Raw genomic sequence first — 24,399 nt, 5'->3', positions numbered from 1 at the left:
TATCCTTATTTATTTGACAGGAGAAAAATCTGCATGTGCTTTTAAACTGTAACTAATTTACACATTCTCAAAATTTATAGGTATTTAAAAGAACCACACTAAGTCTTCAAGCTGTAGGAAGAAACAAAACATCCCAAAACAGTAACAATAAAAAAACAAGCAAGCAAGCAACAACAGAATAAATAAAAACCAAACAAACAAAAACCAAACTCCTCCAAAAGCTTCAAAACCTTGAAGTCAAAGCAGCCATATATTAGGAAATGTGAAATTTTCTTTTTCTATATCTTGTAGCAACCACAATTTTATTCCCAAAATTGATTATGGTTCATTGGAAAATAAAAGAAAAAATTCTATTTTAATGTATTTCTCTTCTGCTTTCCATTTTTTCTTTCTTTTGTAAAACATACTAAACTTTTAAAACAGAAAAGTCACTGATAAATGTTACATTTAAAATGCAATATATGTTTGGGGGATTTATCCAAAGGAGCTAATCCAAAAAAGTAAAAAATTTGATGTAATATATCTAAAAATAATGATTATTTATGTACATTAACTGGGCTGAATTAAAATATTTATGAAAACATTGAAGCAGCATGGGAAAATGCTTATGGTACAAAAGTAAGTAAAAAATTAAGATATAAAAATAAGATGACAAAATTTAAAACTATTTTAAATGGACAAATGCTGGAAAGAACATTTAAAAATAAAATTAATTTTGTATGCCAATGGTGGAATTGTTGACTTTTTAATCTTCTACTTCCCATATTTTAAAAAGTTGTTTTATCCTCTTAAAATTTTTTTTCCTGTGTGTATTTGTATGTTCATACTAAAGGAAAATGGATCAGAATCCTATCTTTAAAACGGAGTCAAGTTTCAGTGTTTCTGAATTCAGAGGGGAAGTGAATTTTATAACTAGACCAAACAGTTCTTCAGGAAAAATGAAGGTGAAGGAAGCAGAGACGAACAAGAGGAGAAAGAAGTATAATAATAATTATTATATTATATAGGATACACAGTATATATATTATACAAGATAATAATAATTTAGGAAAATAACAATTTATCCTGCAGCTGTATTTGTAACTTTTACATAAACTAAATGTAACTCTGCACTGAAGATTCATCTTTCCCAAAGAAGCAGTGTAGAAAAAGTTGTAATGTTTACAGTTTGGTTTAATATTAAAAAGAAAGAAGAGTAAAATGAAAAATTATGGTACCCCAAGTCTGCCCATTTCTATCCTTAACCTAGGAATGTGAGTCTTGACAAGAAAGAACCCTTCTTTCAGGGTAAATTGAGTGCTGAGCTCACTCTGAGGGGAGAGTTGAGGCATCAATCATCATCATTTAGTCCCCCCCCACCCCAGCCTAAAATAGCCTGGTCATTGAGGCAAAACTGATTTGGGGGCTAAAAAGATCTGTATCTCACCCCAGTTGCCTCCTCTCTCTCCTATTCTTGCAGCCTTTGCAGCTTCTGATTATACACACATAAGCCCTTTTTGGGGGGTGGAGAGGATTAGAATTCAGTCAAACAGCTGATTTTAAAAAAAAGGACTAATAAAAAAAAAGAACTAATCAGTTTCAATTTAGCAATAATTGATCAATTTTTAGTTAAATAATTTAAAAGAATTTTTAGATAGACTGTTCAAGTAAATTTATATTTTCTCTTCTACTGTCATGTTAAAATACATTTTAAAAACTGGCTGATTTCAGCTAACATTTAGACTTCTATTATATTTTTACATGGAAAAAATCAGTTTAGAAGTGAACTGAATTCAATTATTTTAAAAAATTTTGTTTCCCTTTGAATCTAAGATAGTAAAAGGTGGGCTATATTTTCTAGGAATTTAGAGGTCTGGATGGAGATTTTTGTGGGGTGTAACTTGCTTTTGTTTTAGGAATAAAGAGATAGAGCAGTGGATATTTCCCCTAGGGAGAAAATCTGAGAAGTGCTTTTATTAGCACCTAAAGATTCAAATTAAGTGAAGGAAACAGCACTTAAAGTTTCTGGGAACTGGGATGCTCTGCCTAGTTACCCTCATCCTTGTCCCCCAATATAACAGAAAAGATTTAAGAGGCTTGGGACTCCTATTTAGGAAAAGGCCAAGAAATACAACAGGCTTTTTGAGACCATCTTTTGGCCCTTTCAAAAGTCCACACACATCACCAAGAAAAGTTCCCGGGCAACAGACCCACACATTCTGGCCAAGATAATTTGTTTTTTTTTCTGGACTCTAATTTTCCTGAATTCTCTTTTCTCTGCAGATTGTATTAAGCTAGTTTTTCATTTTTAAAATGTCCATTGAGTGCCTACTATGTGGCAAGCACCGTTTCCAGCTCATTGGTTTGGTTTTAAAATTATGTTTGTGATCAAGAGCTGACCAAATATTACGAGTCAGATGGGGGGAGGGTCGGAGATGTGGGGTGAGACACAGATATCTCCCACCTTCTTGGACAGAAAACATTCTTTTTCTACTCAGCGACTAATAGCTTACAGTATTTTAATTCCTGTTGTTCCACAAGAAGAAAAATATCACAAAAACAAAAATCCGACAAACACGTGGCAGGCTAGAACAAAACGCTGATTTGGGGAGGTGGGTCCTAAGGTGGTGGAGGAGATAGAGAAACCGAGTTGGAAGCCCTCCCCCGCCCCCACGTCCCAGCCCCATTTCTTTTCAGCGCGCCGGGAAAATGGGGAGGGGGACAAAGGTGCTGCATGTTGTCTTTAAACTCCCGACTTTTTGAACGGTATAAAATCATCGGACAGAAGAGCGGTGAGCTGAAGTCGGAGTCAGCTCACTGACTCTGCAAACGAAAAATAACAACAATAAAAAAATTCAAAGCATTCATATTGGTGTAGTCAACACGTGTTGCAGAGTCGGCCCAGGCAGCCGGCGACTGAGACAATGGGGTCGGGGACTGGGGAACGGGAGAGTGACCCCCTTCCTCACCTGCCCTCGCAGCACGCGTGCCCCGCACAGGATTTTCCTCCCTCCCGCAGAACCCCGAGTAAAACCCCAATTTCCGCCCTGTTAAGGGGGACTCCAGAATTTCTGGGGGTCGACCCCCATCTTCCCCAGTTCCCTGGGCGAGGGGGTTCCAGGGTCCCCGGGCCGCACTCTCCGGCACCCCCTGGCGCCATCCCAGCCCCCGCCGCTAGAAACTCGTTGGCCTCGCTCGCCGAGCTGCCGGAGATCCAGGGCTTGCGCGTGGAGCGCGCGTCCCGCTCTCCGCCGCGTATCCGGGACTCCGAAACGCGCGGCGAGCCGCCCCCTCCCCCATCGCCCAGACGGGGTGCGACCGCCCACGTGTCGCCCCTTGCCCAGTCGGGTCCTTCCCTCGGGCTCCGGGAGCCGGAGGATCCGGAACGAGTTGGTCAAAGCCGAGGGAAAGGACCAGGGCGGATCCGCTTCCCCCTCCCCAGGAACGGGCGGGGGAGGGGCCGTAGCCCCCTCCCCTAAGCTCCCGCCCCTGGTTCCCCCGTCCACGGAGCGGAAATTACCCCCTCCCCCCGCGGGTCTGACCTGGGGACGTGGGCGGGGCCTCGCCCCCCCTCGCCCTCCGCCCCTCTCCCGCCTTCCCGCCGGGATCCGAATCCTGCACCCTAAACAAAGTTCGGAGACCCGAACCCAGCCCTAGGAGAGCCCCAGTCAGTGTCCCGGGTGGAGCAGGCGTAGAGGACTCCACCTGTCTGTCCCCGAGTCTGGAAGGGAAAAGGGGGACCACTGGGATCTCCACCCGGTCACTCCCTCCCTGAGACCTCCCCCTTCGGTTAGCTCGGATTAGTCCGAGCTACCACCCTTCTTCCTTCCCTCCCACCCTTCTTCTCTCTTGGGGTCATCTCGGGCCAGAACCGCGCGCTCCCCCAGGACCCCGAAACGTTATCATTTAACAACCGGACCCCGGGTGCGAGCCACCCTTTCTCCCATGGGGATCCTGAAACACGATTTCCTGCGGCTCCCTCGTTCCCAACCGCGGTCCCCCCGTGTTCCCAGCTTCCCGGTCGCGCGGTCATAGTGTTCCCCGGTCCTGGATCCCCTGAGGCGGGGGAGTCTTGTGGGGTTGCGGTAGGGAGGGCGGAGACCCCCCCATTAAAAAAATCTAGGGGAAAGGCGCCTTTCTTTTTAAATCACCGGCTCGTGCGACCCCCTTCTGAAGACCCCAGAGTCCTCGGCTTCTCTTTGTCTGTCTTGGCCGTCCCCCGCCTGTCAGTCGCTAGCTGTTAACCGAGGTGGGGTGGGCAACCCCACCCCCCCAACGAATAAAAAATACCGCACATTTTACTCTTAAAGACAAGGGAGATTCTGGGCTCCACTGCCCTCCCCCAGTTCTGGCCGGGGTAGGAGGAAGGGTGGGGGCGGGGCGCTTCCCTAGGGGCCAGGTTCTTGCAAAGGGGAGGGGGCGACTAGAGCTTCAGGGTCGCTGCCCCCACTGGCCCAGTTTACTCCTGGGGTGAGTTGAGTCCCCCACCCCCAGGCAGGAGATTGTTGGATTTGGCCTGAGGGCCGAGGGGCCCTGTGGCGTCGGGGGGTCTTCCCATGCAGGGTGGGTGGGGGCTGTCACCACGTGGCTTTGCCTTTTTTTTTTTTTCCGCTCCATTTTTTTTCAAGTCGATTTTATTTAGAGGCGGCTCCAGGGCGGCCGCGGAGAAACGTGACACACCAGCCCGCTCCGAGGGGTTTCGGACGGAAGGGAAGCAGCAGCGTCGCGTCGTCCGCCTCCCGGCGCTCCGCGGGCACTTCTCCCCGGCTCTCCCCGAACTCTCCCGCGACCTCTGCGCGCCCTCAGGCCGCCTTCCCCGCCCCGGGCTCCGGACAACTTCAGGGGTGGGGTGCAAAGAAAGTTTGCGGCTCCTGCCGCCGGCCTCCCCGCCTCTAGGCCTAGGAGGCTAGCCGCCTGCGCACGCTCGTTTGGCCTTGCCCGGGACCGCGTCCTGCCCCGAGACCGCCACCATGAACAAGCTTTATATCGGCAACCTCAACGAGAGCGTGACCCCCGCGGACTTGGAGAAAGTATTTGCGGAGCACAAGATATCCTACAGCGGCCAGTTCTTGGTCAAATCCGGCTACGCCTTCGTGGACTGCCCCGACGAGCACTGGGCGATGAAGGCCATCGAAACTTTCTCCGGTAAGAGCACAGCCACCTCCCCGAAAACACCACAACGAAATCCCTGAACAACGGAGACTTGCGCCTCCTCTCTCCTTGCCCGCCAACTCCTGTCCCTCGGGCCTGCACCGAGCCTCGACCTACCGTCTTCGACGCCCCCCTCCCTCGCACAGCGGACCCCCCACCCCCGCGCGCAGAAACGCTCGGGATCTCCTCACCCCCTCCTCCCAGCGCGGGAGGAGAAGCTCCGGGTTCCCCCTCCCCCTCCCCACGGACGGGGCGGGAGCCCCCACTGGCAGCAGTGGCGGGGGTGACAGAGGCGACCCCCGGCTGGGCGTTATTTCCACATCCAGCGCCTTCTTATCCGCGGCTGGACGGCCCCCCAGCTTGAACACCCCCAGGTTCCCTCCTCAGTCGTAGGCCTTTCCAGGCGTGGAAGGGGTCCCCGCACTGCGCCTTATCTCTCCGCTTGTCCGTGGGGACAGCAGCCCTCCCCAGGACTGGGGAGGAAGGGGGTCCCGCCTCCCGCCCAGGGCCTGGGGCTTGAGCCATTTTGATTTGAAAGTGGGGCGTGAGCGGGGTGGCGCGGCGGCGGCGGCGGCGGGTCGCCATGCTGCTTCCCGAGACGCCCAGGCTGGGCCGCGAGGGACCCTCCCCGCCGGCCCCGCTCCGCTCCCCCCGGTCCTCTCCTTCCCGGCCGGCCCCGACAGGTGACCGCCCCGCGGCCTGAAGCCCTTCTTCTTGGCCCAACAGAAAAATAAAGTTTCATTCTACACACCGCCCGCCATCCCCCACTTTCTGAGAAACGGGGAGCCGTTTCTCCTGCCTGCTAATCTCCACATCTGGGAGCCGGACAGGCAGCGCGCCCACACAAATGATCTCGCACTTTCCCCAAATTGGGCTTCTAGGGCGATCCACTCAACAAGCCTAAGTGATTAAACAAAACAAAAATTAAGAAAACAACGAATTTATAGACTCCACTATTCCTAGAGCAACCTTTTCCCGTCCGGCTGCGGAAGCCACTGCGTGGATCCCCAGGAAGATCTCGCATCTCAGTAACTCTTGAATTACCCTAGTGTCCCCTTCGTCTTAACACCCCCGACCCCTGTTCACGCTCTCATATCAATTTTTTTTTTAATCTTTAGGGAAAGTAGAGTTACAAGGAAAACGCCTAGAGATTGAACATTCGGTCCCTAAAAAACAAAGGTAGGAAAGAGCTCTTCTCTGGGGGGCTGAGAGGCTGTGTTCAGGGGTCCTTAAGCGTCTCCAGTGGAAGAAACCGATTACTGGCCTTCCCACCCCCAACTCCGGATGTTGGGGGCAGGGAGGGAAGATTGGCCAAGATCTTGTAATGGGTGGTTTACAGCTTGTAAAAGGGGGGAAAAAAAAAGTTGGGTCTGGGCTAAAAGATGTTACTTGTAGAATTAAAGGGGGGAAAATCAATAGGGGAGAAACCTTGTGGATTTTGTTCAAGGTGTGGGGTCGTTTTTTGTGGGGAAGCTTAAAATCTTCGAAGAGTTCAGACCCATGGCGATTTCTGCAACTTCCTAGCAGGCCTCATTTTCTGTTTTTCCCATCCTTTCTACATCATAATTCTTAAATGGTTTTGGGGAGAGTCCCCTTCTACTTTCCAGAGGAAGTGGAATGAGTTTCATGGCCCCCCCCAAAATACCCTTATGCTTTTGCGTTACTTATATTTCTGCAACAGGCAAAGACTTTTTCTTTTTCCACAGACCCCCTACCCCCAGTCCCTCACATCTCACATCACCACCCTCCCCCACCTCCGACCCCCGCCCCAACTGGATTTTCCAAAGAATATGCCTTAGCTGTACTATCCTTTTTGAGCCCCCTACCCCCACTCCTTCAGTCCATTGTTACAAGGGGACCATCTGGGGTGAGATCTTTGTGTTCAGGCTGTGAGCTGGGGCTCTTTGGAGGGTCTAGAACTCGGTGGATGAATGGTGTGTGTGTGTGTGTGTGTGTGTGTGTGTGTGTGTGTGTGTTGTGTGTTTGTTCCAAAACGCTCTATGCTCTTTCAGGAAAAAGGGGTACTTCCATCATGCTTCCAGAAAATTGGTAGTGGATTTGAAATCACTGATTTCTTCATTGAACTCTGAAATCTTTCCTTGAACTCGAGCTGGGAAGTATAAGGGCAGAGTCTTTCTACTTTCTCAAATGAGACTTTAAACATGTTGACAGTGCAGAGTTTGTGGTCATGTTGCTGGTTGGAAAGCAGCCCCCAGTAAATCTTTGACCCTAAACCCCCATTCATCTGGAATAGTCTCTGGCCTTTTCTGGGTGGGAAGGTGGAAGGTGACTTTTTTAGGGGGGCCACTTAAGAGAATCTGGGAAGTTTAACGGGAGATGAAAATCTGTTCAGTGGTTTAGTTTGAGATACTTACGTAACTTGGAACTATTGTATCGATAGATGATCAATGTGGCTTGTTAGTACATTTGTAGAGTTTATGATTTAACCTTAAATGCTTGAAATACTTTGTTACTGGAAAGGCAATTATAGTTAGGAGTAAGCAGGCAATAAAATTTGAAGGAAGAAGTCTTATTTATTATTTTGAAACATTTCCTGGAGATGAGAATAAGAGAAACTAATACACTGACACTAGTAGATTTCTTGAGATTATAGATACTTGAATTGAAAGCTGAGTGTTGATAAAAAGTATCCAGAATAACTGGCATTCTGGCGTATGTGGACATTTTTTCTTTTGCTCTTGAGGATGGCTTAAATTTTAAAGGGAATGAAGTGAAAACCAAGAAAAATAGCAAAATGTGATGAAATGGAACTCAAAACATTTATATTTTAATTTTCATGGTCTCCTGTATTTATGGATCTTTTTTCCCCAAGCCATCTGCTTGCTTTGAAGCCATTTCTAGGCTCATTCTTGTTCCCTCCAAAATGCATTACTGAGGGCTCTTTTTTGAGTTGGAATGGGGTGAGGGTTTGTGAGATGACTGAGTAAAAAAACTGCCTCTCCACACCCATACTAAATTAGATCTTCTGTGTGTTCTCTCCCTTCCTTAAATAATTTTTGGGTCCAAACTTTAAGTCCATTTTGTTTTGTTTTCTTTTCATTTTGGGTGGTGATGAGAAGGCACTTCATTTTTCCAGAATGAATCAGTTTTGAAGTCTCAGGATTTAAAAAAGAGTTTGTTTGCATTAAGTCAGTTTGCTCTATCATTTTGTGTTCTTTGAGGAAGCATGTTGTGGTATGTGTCTTTAGTCTGTGTCTGAAAAGTATTTTTTTTCAGTTAGGTTTGTTACTGGCTTTTTTAATCTCATGGATGTATAAAACAGGAACTAGTTAGTTATGACTAACATATTTTAAGCAAAATGAACAACTGTATGTATGTATTTTGTGTGTGTATTATATATAATATATGTACTTTGGTGTTTTCACTGCTTAAAATAGAAGAGAATTTTTCTTGGTGCATTCAGCTCCAAATGAATTATGATTTAAATTTCTAAGAGGTTCATAAAAACCCAACAACCTAATTTTTTTGTTTTTTTAAAGGGGGAAATCAAACAAAAGATATGTTTCAGCAGTTACCTCTGAGCAGTCCTGATTTTGAAGTGTTAATACATTTTGTTCTCATTTTGAATCTATTTGATAGATATGATTTGTACCTTTTTAAGAAGTCAAGAGACTGAACACTATACATTTAAACTGAAAATAGCAATTAGTTTGAATTTTTAAAACGCATGACATAAAATTTCTCTGAGATCACCTACCAAACTCCCTCTTAGTCAGTGTTGGAATTTGATTAACACTTTGGTCTTTTTGTTGAGAACTTGTATATATTCACTGCCAAATACTGGGACAAAAGAGAAAAACCAGAAGAATTTTTAAGACAGTTGTGGAAAGGGTTTATATATGTTTTATTCTGAGAGACTTAAGAGTATTTGAGGTAAAGGGATACCATCTTGGTGTGACTTGTTTACTCAGGGAAATTATTGCTTTTTAGGGGAATTAAATTTTTGTTACACTTGCCACTGTGGTGTGTCTTTTTCTAGAGGAATGTAACCTAAAGATAGCATATTTGACAATTGATATCATCAAAAATAAAAGGCGTTACTGCTAAATTAAAAAAATGAAAGAGATGCACTGCATTAATTTCTCTAGGCAAAATGCATTCAAGTTTGGTGATTTCTTTAGGCAGTTTAATGGTGATTCTTTCCTTTAAGTTGACTTAAAATGAGGTGGGCTAACACTTTAAATTTCCAGCTATTAAACAAAAATTAGTCTCATAACCATTCATAGAAGTGTGAGAACACTCAAAAGTGTTCAAACTTGATTCCTATTTTAGTCCTTAATTTTCTGAACTTAGTACCTTAAAAAATTTGTGAAGGGATGTTTTGTAAATGGCAACAAATATTTTGAATTTTATTTTAAGATATGGTTTGTGGAGGTTCTGAAGAAATAATTGGATCACTAAATGTTTTTAAAACAAGCTGAAAATTTTGGCTTCAGAAATGGGTTTGGATTTAATGGAAAAGGAAAACCCCTTATGCTTTGGGGCCAAAAATGAATGAAGGGGGGTTAAAAAAACAAGTGAATGAAAAATACTAGAGTGGGAGGATTTTTCAGGCACTTTTACTTTATTTTGTAATTATGGATTAGTATGCAAATCAAAAAGAAAGTTTATAACTCATACAAGGTGAAAGATACATGTGACCAGTATTCAACAAGTAAGTTTAAAGTAGAAACAATTTATGACCGTGTTAGGGAAAAGATTTTCTTATTAACATTAGATTAGTTTTTTGGTTTTTTTTTTTTTGCTTTTCATTAAGTGAAAAAAGTATTTGAATCTCTAAGTTGTTCTGTTTGGAGAAAAGGTGGAAATCAGGGTACAGTCTTCTCATTTTAATTTCCACCTAGAAATTAGACTTTACAAATTTATAAATGAAGTTTTCTTCACTGCTAGAGAAATGCCAGTTATCATTTGGGTGGTCAGTATTTTAAGATGAAACATCCCTGAAGATAGTAATATTTGGCTGTCCCTTGGAAGAGTTGTAGGTTTCCAAAACCCCTTATTTTTTGCCCCAAATTAGAGAAATAAAATTTTATCCTAATGGTTTCTCAGATGGAGAATGTTTTAGTAAAGAAGGGAAAAAATTGCAATCCCATCACTAATTTATTTAAAGTATAGTTAACCGTTCCAAATGTAAAGTTTTAATGGCACAGCTTTTGGTGGAAAAACAAAACATACTTATAATTATGTTTCAGAGATGAAATACATGACATTAGCAATTGGAAGAATCTTGATTCAAATCTTCTAATCTTTTAAAATTACCTTAATATGTATCATTTGAATCTGTGTGTGGGTACTTTTAAGGCTTCTTTTTTAAGAGTTTATTTATTCTGTACTTTAATGGGTAACAGCCTGTTGACAAAGATACCATTGAGATGGGCTAGTATGAGTATACAATTTTAAAATATTTTAAAATTCAGATCTGGTTTAGTTGAGTGGAAAGGGGGAGAACAGCAAGTACTATTTGCTTAAAGACTGTGTGTTGAAGAGTTACTTATTGGTTAGATCTGTTGATTTTTGTGTGTGGTGTGGTGTAGTGGTGGTGATAGTGTTGTTAGAATAAATGTATGAACCAAAGGCATTTGAAGAACAGACATTTTTCCAGCTGTTAGAATTTAAATTCAGTCTTGTTCGCTCCCCATCCTCTTAAAAAGATTCTTAAAATGTGGCTAATGTCTTCCAGAAAGTGCAGCTTAGATTTTGGGATGGGACTGTTGGGAAGAGAAAAGGGGAGGAAAAAAGCAGCAGGGGAGGCTGGAGAAATCAGACGAGTTAGTCCTGAGTTGGAAATTCCAGACGGGGAGGGGGAGGAAGGGGAGAGGGAGAGAGGGAGATAATGGGGGCTGGGGTGGATTTCCCGCTCCCCTTTAAAAGGGGAGCGGCTGGAGGCTCACTGTTACCCACCGGAGAGGGGGACAGAGACACCAGTTGAGAAGACGGGGTGGTGGAGTGAGCCAGGGCAAGGCTATTTTTGCTTTCGGTGGCGTTGCCTGCCTTCCCTTTCCCTTGTCAGGAAAAAAAAGAGAGAGAGAGAGGAGAGAAAGTCACGCTGAGGCTGGAGGCTCTTCCTGGAGAGTTTGTGCTGGCCCTGCTGACCTAACCCTACCCATCCCCTGCCCCTACCCCTACCCCTGCCTTCTGAGTATCTCTCTGCCCACCCGCTCTGCTCTGCTCTGGTCTCCACGACCACTGGCTGTGGTGGGCTGTGGCGCCCAGGCCAAAGACCCCCAGGCTTTCCCACAAGGAGGGTTTCTCTGAGCTTCGGGGTGCAGACCCTTTCCAGCAGCTGGGCTGTCTCAAGACCTTTCCATTCTAAGGCAAAAGGCCAGTGGGTAAATGTGAAATGAAAAGAGGCGGAGGAGAGTGGAAGAGTGAGTAAAGGGAAGATAGGACGAGGGAGTAGTTGGAGAGAAAATGGAGGTGCAAGTAGCTGTTGCTCCCTTCCAGCAGCCAGGGGCCCTTGGCCTGGGGAACAACCTTGGAGAGTCAAGTGCCAATTTAAATAACCTGTAATCTTTACAAAATGGGCTGTCTGTGTCTGCCTGTCTGAAGGCTGACTGAAACAATAACAAGAGGTTCCGTAGATGGATTTTATCTTGCAAAAGATGGACAACGGGTCCTCTAGCTGGCCCTGGAGAGGCTTTGAGGATCTTTCCCAGGATCTCAGCTAGTGTTTGACTCCATGTTATTTATAAACTTTTGCACCCCACCCATTTCCACCTTTCTTCTCACCCCCAACACCTTTTTAAATGCTTGTCAAAAACAGAAAGAAAGGTCTCTCAAATGTGCACTCCGAAGTGTGTGATCATTTGGTTATTGATAAGGTTTGATTTGGCTAGAAATGATCTTATACATAACTCCTCTGATGACACACCATTTCAAGGTGGCATTGCCAGCCAGAAGCTGTGTTAGTCCCAGTTGGTGACTCCACCCTAGTAGAACTTGGATGGTCTTGCAGATTTTGATCAAAGGGGACTGTGTACTTTTTAGTGGGTGGAATGGGGTATTTCTAGCATTGAAATTTATTGGCAGAGCCAGCTTTGTAAGACCTGCTTCCTACCTTTGCAGCACAGTAGGTTTGCAATAAATACAACAGGCTGGAACAAGCTATCACCCTAAACAGACCACTGAAAGAAAATGTGTGTTGATTACAGGTAAATCATAGGGAAAAGTAGGTCTGGACCCCATAATTTTAATACAGTTAGAGAAAACCTGATTGCAACACAGTGAAGTGTAACTGTATGCAGAACAAATACTATCAGAAACGCAGTCCTGTTGCAGAAATCCAGGCTCCCAGGAGCATGGCTGGCCATAATAAACTGCTTTTGAATGAAATACAGAGCAAACAGCTGGATGATTAAAAGAATTTGACTGGACTGTGCAGATATTTTCAAGACCTCTTAGGACAAGTCTGGTTATTAGACAAGTGGCATTTTGGTGGCTGGAAGGCATATAAGGGATATGCCTGATATGGAATGGCTGGGAATTTTGCTCCTAGGTTAGAGGAGGGTTGTGGATAAAAGTCAACTAACAGAGGAGGCAGAAGTGGGGATGTCTCCGTATGCTCTTTCCCTTTCAATCGTGTCTGTTCAGTGAATTCTAGTCAACTCTTTCTCCATTTCCTTAGGAAAAGAGGGTTAAGGAGGACTTCAGACTTTTTTTTTTTCATTTTGAATCAATTTCAGTTAAAAAAAATTAATCATTCATCCAGATGTTTTGGCCACTTGAAATGGCAAATGTTAAGTCTGAGTGAAATTTGATTGGATAGTTTGGTTGATTGGATATAGTTAGTATCTGTAAGTGGAGAAATCAGAGAACTCAGAAATTTATGTGTAAGATTTGTTTGTGCGGTCTGAGTTTTTTGGCAAGAGGAATAAGGAGAATAGGAATCATTTAAGATTCTTAAGGCTCAAAGGAGGAGGCTCTGTTAGGTCAGTCTTAGGATGGATCCTAGGTCTCTTACTCCACAGGGGTCTGGAGGAAGGGTCTTCCTCCCAGGAGAATTAAGTGTTTAAAAGCAGGAGCTCAATCTTTGTAACTGTAAGGTGCTAATAGTAGTACACAGTACTATTATCGTTATCATTATTATTTTGTTGTAGACATTGACTTCTCTGCCTCCTGCCCTGGCCATTGTGTGTTCTTCGAAGCTTTACAGTTCTGTGCCCTACCCTGCCCTGCCCCATACAGCTGTGGTTAGCTCCATGAGAATCAGAACCAATTCAGTGTATAGATGCCTGAAAATGTGTCCATGAGTGGTTCTGTCTTTGTACTGCATGTTATGTGTCAGCTTGGGGCATGTAGCTAAGGCACTGGATTAAGGTGTTTAAGCGTACTTAACGTGAATTTGGTAGTATTTTATATGGAACAATGATGGATAGGCATGTTGAAGGGAATGTGTAGGGTGCTTTGATAACTACCTGTATGCAAAACAGAAAAGCTACCTTTTGGGGGAGGGAAATGAGGCTCACCAGGGCAACCCCACAGAGCCCCTCCTGGATCATAATCCCCCCACACCCCCACCTCAGTAGGTCTCTTGCCCATCCTCTGAGAAAAAAGGCTTGGGGAGATGAGGCAAACATGGTGGAGTATGCTACTAATTGTTCATTAGGGGAAATGGGCCATTTATTCTATTGTCATTGATGCCCTGAACCTGGGCCAGATTCCAGCTGAAATTTCACACTAAAGGGCTACTGTTAAAGGTGCATGTAAGGTAGGATACTGGTGAGAGGGGAATCACCCTAACTGCAGATAAGGTAGGTGTTGTAAGAATTCAGGATGAGGGGGACCTTGTGAATCCTTTTGGGGATCTCTCTGAAGAAGGAGGGAAGGAAGGAATGAGAGCAGCACCCCCCCCCCCAAAATCTGGTGCGAGGTGAGTATGTTTGTCTTAATATTCTGCTCTTGGTAAGCTGATAAAGTAGGCATTCTAGCACTGGGGATTCTGGATACCCGGAAGGTGACTGTATACATTGTTCCCTCCTTCTTCCACCCTTGTAGTGGCCTCATATTTTTCTCCCTGGTTCCCTGGTCTGGAAACAGCCCCCAAAGATGAGCCCAGAATCCACCTTCATGCCCACTTGCTCTTTTCAGCCCTCCCGGCTCAAAGGGTGCACACTGCACTGCGGGTGCATGGGTGGGTGCACGCACATGCCCACAGCCCCCGCCCAGGGAATGAGGATTGAACCTTTTCTCACTGGGGTGGGAAGGGGAAGGGCTTCTCATCCGGATGTGGCTTTTTGCCCTTTAACAGGCTTGTGACTTTAATCAGTTACTATAAAGGGTTTTACAATTAGTTTATGTGGAATGATGTGTGTTGCCTCTTTCTGGAGTGGCATTTGGGATTGCTTGGGGCTTGTCAACTTTCCATTAGGGACTCTGAGGAGGAGAAAAGGAGGGGAGACAGGAACTGAAATGGGGGCTGTTGGGTGGAGTAAACTTGTTGAGGATGTCTATTCAAAGTTAGAAGTATTTATTCTACTTCCTCCTAAAGGTCTCTAAGTTGCTTGAGAGGAGAAGTCCAACTGTAATAGAGACCAGTTGCTTTGGCAAGATTTGGAGATGGAGCCCTAAATTAAAGGGCAAAGATGATTCTTCACAAAGAGACGTGGCTGTCGTGGCTGCAGCCAGTGTATTCCGAGCTAGGACTTGATGTACTAGGATGTTGGCTGGGGAAGCAGCTGGGTTCAGAAGAATGTACTCTTATTAAGTGTCCATTCCAGCAACTTTTTATTTAATGTAAAGAAAAGAAAATCTAGCTGACTGACATTATCTTACCTATAGTGTTTTCCTCCCTGTGATTATTACCATTTGATCCACAGATGCTGCTTCTGTTGGCTTTTTAGAATAAGGTAGAGTGATTTCTGTCCAGAATGAGCTCTGGGGGTCTGCAGGGGGTGGAACAGAATGATCTTCACAAACTGCTCATATCTCTGAGATACTGCTTTGTTTCACTCTCCTTCCCTTGCCCCTCTTGCTGGCCATCTTGAGTATGTAGTTTCCTTTTAACTTCTGACTAAAAGAGGAATGCCCACTGTCTAGGCCCAAGCTCCTTTGCTGTCCTCTTAAAATTCCCACAGTCAGCAACTTTAGCCCTGGGAGTGTGTGTGGGGTCCTTGTCACTTAGTCATTGGCCATTTAAAAAATAATTTTAAAAATAAATATTTCTCAGTTTTCGGATGTTTGTAAAAGAATAAATAAATAATTACAACTAAAAGCCACGGGAGAAAATATTTAACAAAATGGAGCCGACTTCCGTGATAACTTGCATATTGCTGCAAAGCTTGGTACCTGTAAACATGTATTAGTTCATTCACGCATGCGTGCATTCATCCATTTACTTTATCTATTAAGAGTCTACTATTGCATGATGTGTCCTTTGCTAGGTACTAGAAATACAATGGGGAACAAGTGAAAGACCTTGGTCTTATAGTGGCGATGGGAAGAAATATAATTTATCTGATGATTTTTCTCTGGAAGCATTTAGGTTTTTCCCCTTTATCCTTGGTATTTTTCCTTTTAAAATTTTTATTTGCTCAATCCAAAGTAGGAGTGTTTTTATTTTTGTTTGTTTGTTCGGGTTTTTTTTGTTTTGGAGACAGTCTCACTCTTTCACTCTGGGTAGAGTGCAATGACATCATCATCATTGCTCACTGCAACCTCAAACTTCTGGGCTCAACCAATCCTCTTCCTTCAGCCTCCTGAGTAGCTGGGACTACAGGCTAGCTGAGACTACAGGCGTGTACCACCACACCTGGCTAATTTTTCTATTTTTAGTAGAGAGGTGTTCTTGCTCTTGCTTAGGCTGGGCTCAAACTCCTGACCTCAAGCAATGCTCTTGCCTCAGCCTCCCAGAATGTTAGGATTACAGGCGTGAGCCATGGCACCGAGCCAAAAGAAGGGGAAGTATTTTTAAAATATTTAATTATAAAATACACAAAAGGTAAAATTTAGCGTCTTAACCACCTTTAAGTGTACAGTTAAGTGATACTGAGAACATTCACATTGTTAGGCAACCATCACCTCCATCTATCTTTAGAATTCTCTTTATCTTGCAAAACTGAAACTATATACCCATTCAATGATAACTCTCTATTTCTCCTTCCCTGGCCATTTTCAATGACTAGTCGTTCTGGGATTCAAAAAATGGCCATTTAAAATCCATTGCCAGTTTTGCTTTTTCACACATGGTGGTTACCTCTTTATCCTAAAGAAAATGGGAGCCTTTGCCTGACCCCTCTCCTGCATAAAATATTGATTATTTATTTATTGGGTTTTTATTTAGCATTATTGGGTATCCTTTTTGAGAAGAGAGAAGGGAGACATACGGGTCGAGAGAGGGAGTCTCCCAAAAGAGGGAGGTACAAGACAAGTCCCTGCCCTCCAGCAGGGACTTTAGATCCAGGAAAAGCTTTCACTTAAGATCCAGGAAAAGCTGAGGGACAGCTCAGAGGCCAGGAGTCCATGCACTAACATGGGAAGCCCACAATCTCAGCAACTCAGAGAGGACAGAAGCTTGTCGCTAAGCTGGGTCTTGGAGGCTAGGCAGAAAAAACAGAGGAGCGGATTAAGAGTCGTGTGTGTGTGTGTGTGTGTGTGTGTGAGCTGTTTGTGGGCAGAAAATTCATTTTAGAAGAGGGAGGGCAGCATCCAGCAAGAAGTTACAGAAATGAGGCTCTCAGGTAGGTAGGCAGGGTGGCCATCCCTGTTTATTTCCCTTACTGAACATCTTTGTTCCTGAGCACTGTGCAAGGTGATGAGGGTCAAAGGAGCTCCTTCTATAATTATAGGAGCATTTATTGAGTATCTGTCTGCTCAGAGCGTGGCACCATTACTTCACTGAATCCCAGAAAGAACTCAAAAGATATTATCATCTTCGTTCTACAGAAGAAACTGAAGCTCTGATTAAAAGAACTTAGCCAAGGACATACTTTCACACATTCTTAGCACTCAGGAACAGGTGATCCTGTAGCACTCAGAGAGGCTGAGTTTTTCTTGAGCTTTTTTGGGGGAGAAAAGCTTAACAAACAAAAACATGCCTAACATGAACTCCTCCCTGCTCTGAGCCTCCTTCCTCCCCTTGGCCTTTCATACCTGCTTTGCATTGTATTTTCCTCTCACCGGTGCCATTTTCAGGCCATCTTGAGTGGTTGAAGAAAATTGAGATAAATGGGTCTAAACCTTCTCCCCTTGTCTGGATAACTAAGAGTTCTGCTGTTGGAATGAAATAACCCACGGGGGAGCCGAGCGAAGTGGAGGAAAGACTTGAGTGGGGTTAGGATTTAGGCGTCAGCCTCAGCCTTTCCTTTCCCAGATATGTAAGCTGTGGGATCTGGGGTTAGTTTCTCTTTTTCTGGGCCTCTGTTTCCTCACCTGAATCTTCCCCCATCTCCAGAAACCTCATGAAATAAGCTGGATAAGTATTTTGAGTTCTAAGAGCCTCCATCCTTTGACACTTCTGGAAGGGACCAGGGCTGGAGCTTTTGGCTGATTCTCCCCCCCCACTTTTGTTTGGGTTCAACCCAGGGGAAAATGAGCGCTTGGGGGGAAGGGCAGGGATTGAGATGCTTCCCCTCCCCTCCTTTTTCCCTCCTCCCTCCTCCCTGCAGGAAGGGACAAAGAGTTGACCTTTGTTACATGCCTACAGAATCATAATTCATAGTTTATACATGTTAGTTTCTAAAGAGCAAGAACCCATTTACCTTTTTTTCCTGGCAAGCAGTAGCGGGCTGCACGATGTAGTGACATTTATCTGGCTAGTGTCACCTTAGGCTAGTCACTTGACCTCTGAGCCTCTTTTCTGACCTGCAAAATGGAAATAATAATATTCTCAGTCTCTCTTGGTTGTTGAGAGGCTCAAGTCAGTCTCTTGAGGTCAGGTCACTCTCAGGTTCATAGGAGAGTGTGTGTGTAAAGAACTCTAAAATGCTAATGCAAAGGTGAGTTATTGATAAGATCACTAAGTGATGACACCCCAAAAGGGCTGACAGGTCGTTCTCACCCCCAGACAAATGGCCTACTCTGTCTGCATGGGGGCGAGTGTGGCTCTTCTGCGTGTAACTCAGCTGGAGGGCCTCCCAGAAGGCGGTGGGGACCTGCCCCGGGAGGAGAGGAGAGGGTTCTTTGCTCTCCAGGCTCCGGAAGGCTCCTAAGTTCCGTGCCCCCTCCCCACTCCCAGGCCTCTCAGTTCCTGCCCTCTCAGTGGGAGGCCTCCCTGCCCCGGCCTGCCTCCTCCCGCAGCCCAGCCGAGGTCTCTAAGGAATGCCGCCTCCCGGGCCATTTTCTCCCCTCCAGCTTCTGCGGCCCCACTTCCAGCCTCTAGCCGGCTCCCTGGCTCCCTACCCCCAACCGGTTCCCACTTAAATGCTTGCAGGCCTGTGTGCAGGCGGGAAGCCCCCTCCCCCACAGGACCACCTCAGTCACGGCCCTGACCACAGGGAGGTCGGGTCTGGATTTACTAAAGGACCCCGGAGGGGGAGCCTAGCCCTCGCTGGCTGCCTGGCTTCGCCATGGGGTCGGGTTTCTGCCGGCCGGTGGCTCTGGAGAGAGACAAAGGGCAAAGTCCTGGTCCCCACCCCCACCCAGCAGCCCCGGGCGTGGGTCCCCTCCCCCTCGGGGCCCAGCGCGGGTAGCCAAGGGCCCCTGGGCCCCGCTGGACAGGTTTGGAGCGAGTCGGGGTACCAACATTGTAGACTGTACCGAGCCCTGCAGCAGAGGCGAGTGGGGGGCATCTTCTGTCCCCCTCCTCGCACTCTGCATCCTCAGCCCACCCAGAGCCTGGGGTGGGAGGGTGAGTGCTCAGCTCCCCCGGGTGAGGTGAGAGGGGCTGGGGAAGGGGCCGCCCCGTGGGGCGCAGGCAACGCCCGCCTCAGCCTCAGCCTCGCAGGCCGTCTGCGCACTCCCCTCCCCCAGCCCCAGCTGCCGCCGCCCTTCCAGGCACCTCTCTTCCTCCTCCTCCTCCTCCTCCTCCTCCTCAGTTGCCCGCACCGCGCTGCAGCCCCCCAGTGCTGCCGCTGCCGCCCGTCGCTCCCCAGGCCCCAGGCCGGGAAGGCCTTGCGCGCGGCCTAGGGCCTCTTGGCTCGTAGAGACCTGCCCTTTCTTGCCTGAGGACGGGTCGAACGATCTCGGAGGGCACTGTCAATCCTCCCGGACTGAATCCCTGGCCTAGGGAGAAAGACCTCTACAGAGAGGGTATTTTGCCCCACTCCAAGCCAGGCCGAACTCAGGAAGGGCATCCCTGTCCGAGGAGCTGTTCTGATGAAGAATTACCCCGCCAGGAAGACACAAACACCCGGCCTCCTTAGGTTTCTGACCACCAGCCGGTCTCTGTTGGATCCCTTGAGGGACACAACCAGGGGTTCTCTAGCCTAATAGGAGAGATTAAGTTATTTTTTAAATGTATACCCAGATACATGCTCATCCTTACACAGGGAACACTGACGATTCCAAGGACCACCCTGTTTCCGGTAGGGTCTTTTTCTCAGAGCAGTGTTGGGAGTTGCAGAAGACTGATTTCTTTTAAGGTGGATCTAGTTTCCTCTCCTTATTTCTGAGATTTCCACCTCAAAATCCTTGTCTTTAGGAGCTGGGCTGTCCAAGCTCGCTGTTCCCCCCTGAGGAGACACCCCCGCCTCTCCGTTTCCCAGGCATCCCTGAGGATGTGGTAACTCCATCCTCAGCCGGGTTTCGGGGCCCCAGAGTGCCCCGACCAGTGTGGGCTTCTAAGCTCTCTGGAGGGATGCTCACACCTTCATGGCAGGAGCTAAACCAGCAGCTCCACTGAGGTGAGGCTGGGGCCGGAGATGTTCTTTCTGCCCTCCTTCACCTTTTCCTCTGTCAGAGCTTATTAACCTTCCTCACCCCAGAGAAGATCCTGGAAACTCTTCCACTGCCACCCAGAGAGGGATGGTGAGCAATGTCCCCGAAGGTGAATTCTCCAGCTCCCCACATCTCTGCCTCCAGCGGATAGGCTCAGCTGTACTGCTCACATTGGGTCACCTCGTTCCATTTGTCCCCACACTTAAGGTTTATTCTAGTTTCTCCACATCTCTCACCCCCAACTCTTTGCTCCAGCTCTCCTTCAGGAACCACTCTAAGGTTAAAGGGCAAGAGTCCAGGCAGAGAGCTAGATGCAGAGAGAGGGTAGCAGTTGGCCGAGGCAGACTTGGATTTGTCTAGAAAGATCTGGGCTGTCCCAGAGCTTCTGTTTTGGCCTCCTGTTGCTGCCCAGATGGGCAAGAAAAAAGCCTGGGGGCTTGTTTGTTAAAGCATTCATTTCTGAGATATGGGAATTGAGCAAAGTTTTGCTTTCTACCACCAGTTCACACCTTGCACACCTTTGCTGCTTTGCCTGCCCTCAACCAAGTTGACTTTTTGCAAGATGAAAACTTTTGGTGACTACCCTTTTACCCTGCTAACAAATCTGACAACCATCCAGCCGTATTATAGGGTAGTTAGTTAGCTCTTCTGCAAGTTAAATCCTGTGCCCAAATTAGAGCCGCATGCAGTAAAAGCCAGTTGGCACGCACTTAGCCATACAGAATATGGGCACTTTTCCTGCTACTGACGTCGGGGCCATACAAGCTTCTGCTGTATTAACACTTCTCTTCAGAGAGAAAGCAGCATGATTTGGTGAAATGAGCACAAACAACCTAGGAGAAGAGCTGAGTTCTAGTCCTGCCTCTAAGTTGACAAGTCTGTTTCCTTCTCTGAGCCTCAGTTTTTCCATTTGTTGAAGTGAGAGTGACTGTTTAGGATCCTCACAGACTTGGGCTTGCCCCTCCTTTCTGCCTCCCTGTGTCAATCTGATTTTCTTCAACTGGAGCCTCTTGGTGATGGGTTAAAGGGTGTGTGTGCATGCATGTGTGCACGACGTGGTCACAGATGTATTTCAGCGGTGTCCCGGCCTTCCAGTCCCCCCCCACACTGGCTTTCTTCTTAGTGGTGGCATCTGCTCTGCCTGGTCCCACGCTTCCCAGTAGGTCAGTATTTTCCGGCCCCTACCCCTGCCTGCCTGCGACTCGACGGCCCGCCTGTCTGGCTGCCCTGCCTCTGGATCAGCCTGGCACAGAGCCTGGGGCATGGCGCCAGCTTCTCCTCCCCTCTGCGGCCCCGCCCCCTTTCTCAGCTACTGCCATGCCTGAAGCGTGCCAGGTCCGCCTCCTTCAGAAGTTTTCCTGGACAATTACTTTTTTTTTCTCCACCACCTCTCCACCCTATAGGGATGAGGAGGGGTGGAGAGGAAGGACTGAGTCAGTGGTGATCTTCTAGAAAAGGCAGAGGTTGGCACTTTAGGGCAGCTTTTAGCCAGGAGGAACAGCTGGGAGGGAGCCAGCTTTGGGACATTGCTTCTGCTCCAGCATCAGCCACACGGGACCCTCTTGCTGAAGAGTCACAGAATCACCCACTTCTGAAGGGGTCCAGTGGACAGCCCTCCTCTCCCCAGTTAACCCTGTCCATTCTCTTCTCTTACACCAAACCGAACCGGGTCCCCTGCTGGACTGTAAATTCTGGGAGAGCCAGGAGCCTGTGCTGTCACTCTGTGCTCAGTGAGGTAGCTCAATGCCCCGCTCTGTTTGATAGAAATGGGATGTGAGCCACTTACCTGAAGTTTTAATTTTCCTGTAGCCACATTAAAAAAGAAACAAGTGAAGTTAATTTCAAAGATATGTTTAACCTAATATATCGAAAAATTATTTCAGCATGAAATCAATGTACATAATTATTAATGAGACATTTTGTCTTTTAGGGGGTTCCTAAAGTCTTAGAAATCCGGCTTGTATTTTATTTTAGAGCCCATTCCAAAATTCAGATGCTAACCTCAAAGTTTAGACACAGTCTTATAAACTTCATGAAGTTGTTTAGTCTAAACAACTTTATAAAGTTTATAGTTGAAAAAAAGTTAAATTATATAAACACTTAAAATTAAATGAAATTGAAAATTTTGGCTCCTCAGTTGCACTAGCCACACGTGCTTTTAGTGGCTCCTATGTGGACAGGGCAGGCCCAGTACGTAGTAGCTGCCAAGATAACATCTGTGGAATGAATGGCTCCAAGCAGTTGGAGTCTTTCCAGAAACCATAGGAAAGTCAGGGTAGCCGACTTTTTGACCACTGACTAGAAGTTAGTACCTGTTAAGTTCAGCAGTGTGTTTCTGCAGGTTTAAACATCTTTGTTTCTCACTCTTCCAGCATCCGAGTTGTCACCCCAGCCCCACTGCCCTGTCTAGCTTTGTTTTCTAATGGCCTTGGGCTAGTTCCTTCCCCATGTTTTGAGATGCCTGAGCGCTTGACTGAAGACATGGACATCATTGGGATGAAGTTAAATGTGTAGATGGGGGCTGAGGGGCAGGGAGTGTTGGGGTTATGGTTTCCAAAGTCTTCATTATTAACCCCTGAAATCTTGAAATTGTGTGCAAATTGTTTGCATTTTTCTGGTGGCATGTTCTTGCTTTTCATCACATTCCCAATGGGAACCTTTTCAAGAAAAAAAAAAAGAAAAGAAAGCTTAAGAACCAGTTATTCAGACCATTAGGGCACAGAAAATCGCTCTAATTAAGAAAGTGTTTCCCTATGGGCAGACAGGGTTGATCCCTGTCTGGGGACACAAGACCCTGTAAGATGGACTAATCCTATTCCTTATTTCCTAGATATGAGAAACTGAGGTCCAGAGAGTTGAGGGCTTGACTTGCCCAGGACCACACATGGAGCCGGAAGTTTGGCCTGGGGGAGGGGTGGAGGTGAAGGATCTAATCTGAAGATCCCAGTTTAATCCTACTTCTCTGCCAGAGATGAAAGTCCAGGCTTGACTCATGCCAGGGACCCTGGAGGGATTAGGGGCCCCAAGCTTGACAAGATTCCAAAACCTGCTGCTGCCTTCCTCACCCTCCTCCTTGCCTTCGACTGGCTCGCCCCACCCTGATTTAAAGGAACTCCTCACTCCAGAGAGGTGAGGCCATCAACATGATTGAAAATGGCACCCTCCCTTCTAGGTATGAAAGCAGAACGAAGCAGGTTTGCAGAGGATTAGAAAAATCTCATTCTCAGGGGCAGTTTTCAGTCCCCCTTCCCCCCAAGACCTGGGGTCCCTGTTTCCCATGTACATTCTGCCCTCCTGGGAGGCCTCATTCTGACAGGGTCCCATCTAGTGCATCTCTTTCTTCCTACATCGGACCCCAGCCCACATCTCTCAGCCCCTGGTAAGTTCCTCACCAGGTTACAGATTCTTGCTAAATAAAACACCAATAGGAAAACGTTAGTTCAGACTAGTCTTAATGAATTTCTATTATTTTGGAACCTTTGACTTCAGAACTGGGTGAGCTAGAATTACCTGTATTTTGTTTTTGTTTTTACCTTTTTATTATGGAAAGAAATACAAACATGTAGAGAGGATAATGTAAGAAACCCGGTATGTACCACCCATCACTTAGCTCTAACAATTACCCATTAATCCAGTATGTTTTCATTTTTCCCCACCCCCTGATTATTTTGAAGCAAATCCTAGACATGTCATTTTATTTTTAATTATTTCAATATGTATTTCTAAAATATAGAAACTTTACAAATCACAATATGATTTTAAAAGATGAACGATAACGTCTTGACGTCATCAAATATCTAGTCGGTGTTCAGCATGCCATAGGATCACTGTTCAACTAACTGTGGGAATGTGCAGCTGCAAAAACAAGTTAATAGCTTAAAGAATTATAGGAGGGATGTTTTGACTTATTGGATAGCAACACCCGTGCAGCAGGCCCACTGTTCACTGTGTTGTGTGAACTCTTCGTATTTTCGTTTTGTTCTCCTGCCTAACATGAGAGTACTTTGGCAAAGACTTTTTGTCTCCTTCATGCCATCAGAAAGGCAGTACATGGTCAGTGCAAAGAGCCTGGAATCAGACAGATTTTGGGTTCAAATACTGGCTCCTGCTGTTAGTGGCTCAACCTCCCTGTCTCAGGGCCCTGGTCTGTAAAACAGCCTAGATGCCACCTTCATGGGTGCTGGGAGGGTTATATGAGATGATGAATCTCAGAGCCTGGCATCTGATAAGCACTGCTGGAGTATTCCCTGAATGTTCCCTTCCTTTAAAGTTAGGCTCCTCCCTATTTTGACCTGGTTTCCCTCACCTGCAGTCCAAGTCAGTGACAATTCTCTGAACTCTTGAGTGTGAAAGGATGAGAGAGCTCCCAGCCCAGGGAGAGGTCCCAGCCTTGTCCCAGGCCCAGCACCCTGTCTGTGCTTCCTAAATCTCTTATTT

General features: G+C 46.2%; 1 protein-coding gene across 3 annotated transcripts in view; it reads left to right on the top strand.

Annotated features, from left to right (window-relative positions):
- Positions 1-4,644: 4,644 nt before the first annotated feature.
- IGF2BP1 (insulin like growth factor 2 mRNA binding protein 1) overlaps positions 4,645-24,399 on the top strand; it is a 41,639-nt gene continuing 21,884 nt past the window's right edge. For 2 of the 3 annotated variants that reach the window (XM_045526254.1, XM_045526253.1), the window contains exons 1-2: positions 4,950-5,124; positions 6,249-6,309. In XM_045526254.1, the coding sequence (XP_045382210.1) occupies positions 4,950-5,124; positions 6,249-6,309 (236 nt within the window). Of the gene's footprint in view, positions 5,125-6,248; positions 6,310-24,399 lie in introns of all 3 variants that reach the window. The other variant, XM_045526252.1, reaches the window with a different exon arrangement.

Source organism: Lemur catta, chromosome 15 (genome assembly GCF_020740605.2).
Source record: "Lemur catta isolate mLemCat1 chromosome 15, mLemCat1.pri, whole genome shotgun sequence".
NCBI lineage: Eukaryota > Metazoa > Chordata > Mammalia > Primates > Lemuridae > Lemur > Lemur catta.
The sequence above is the reverse complement of the archived record's forward strand: the minus strand, read 5'-3'. Positions and strand labels throughout refer to the sequence as shown.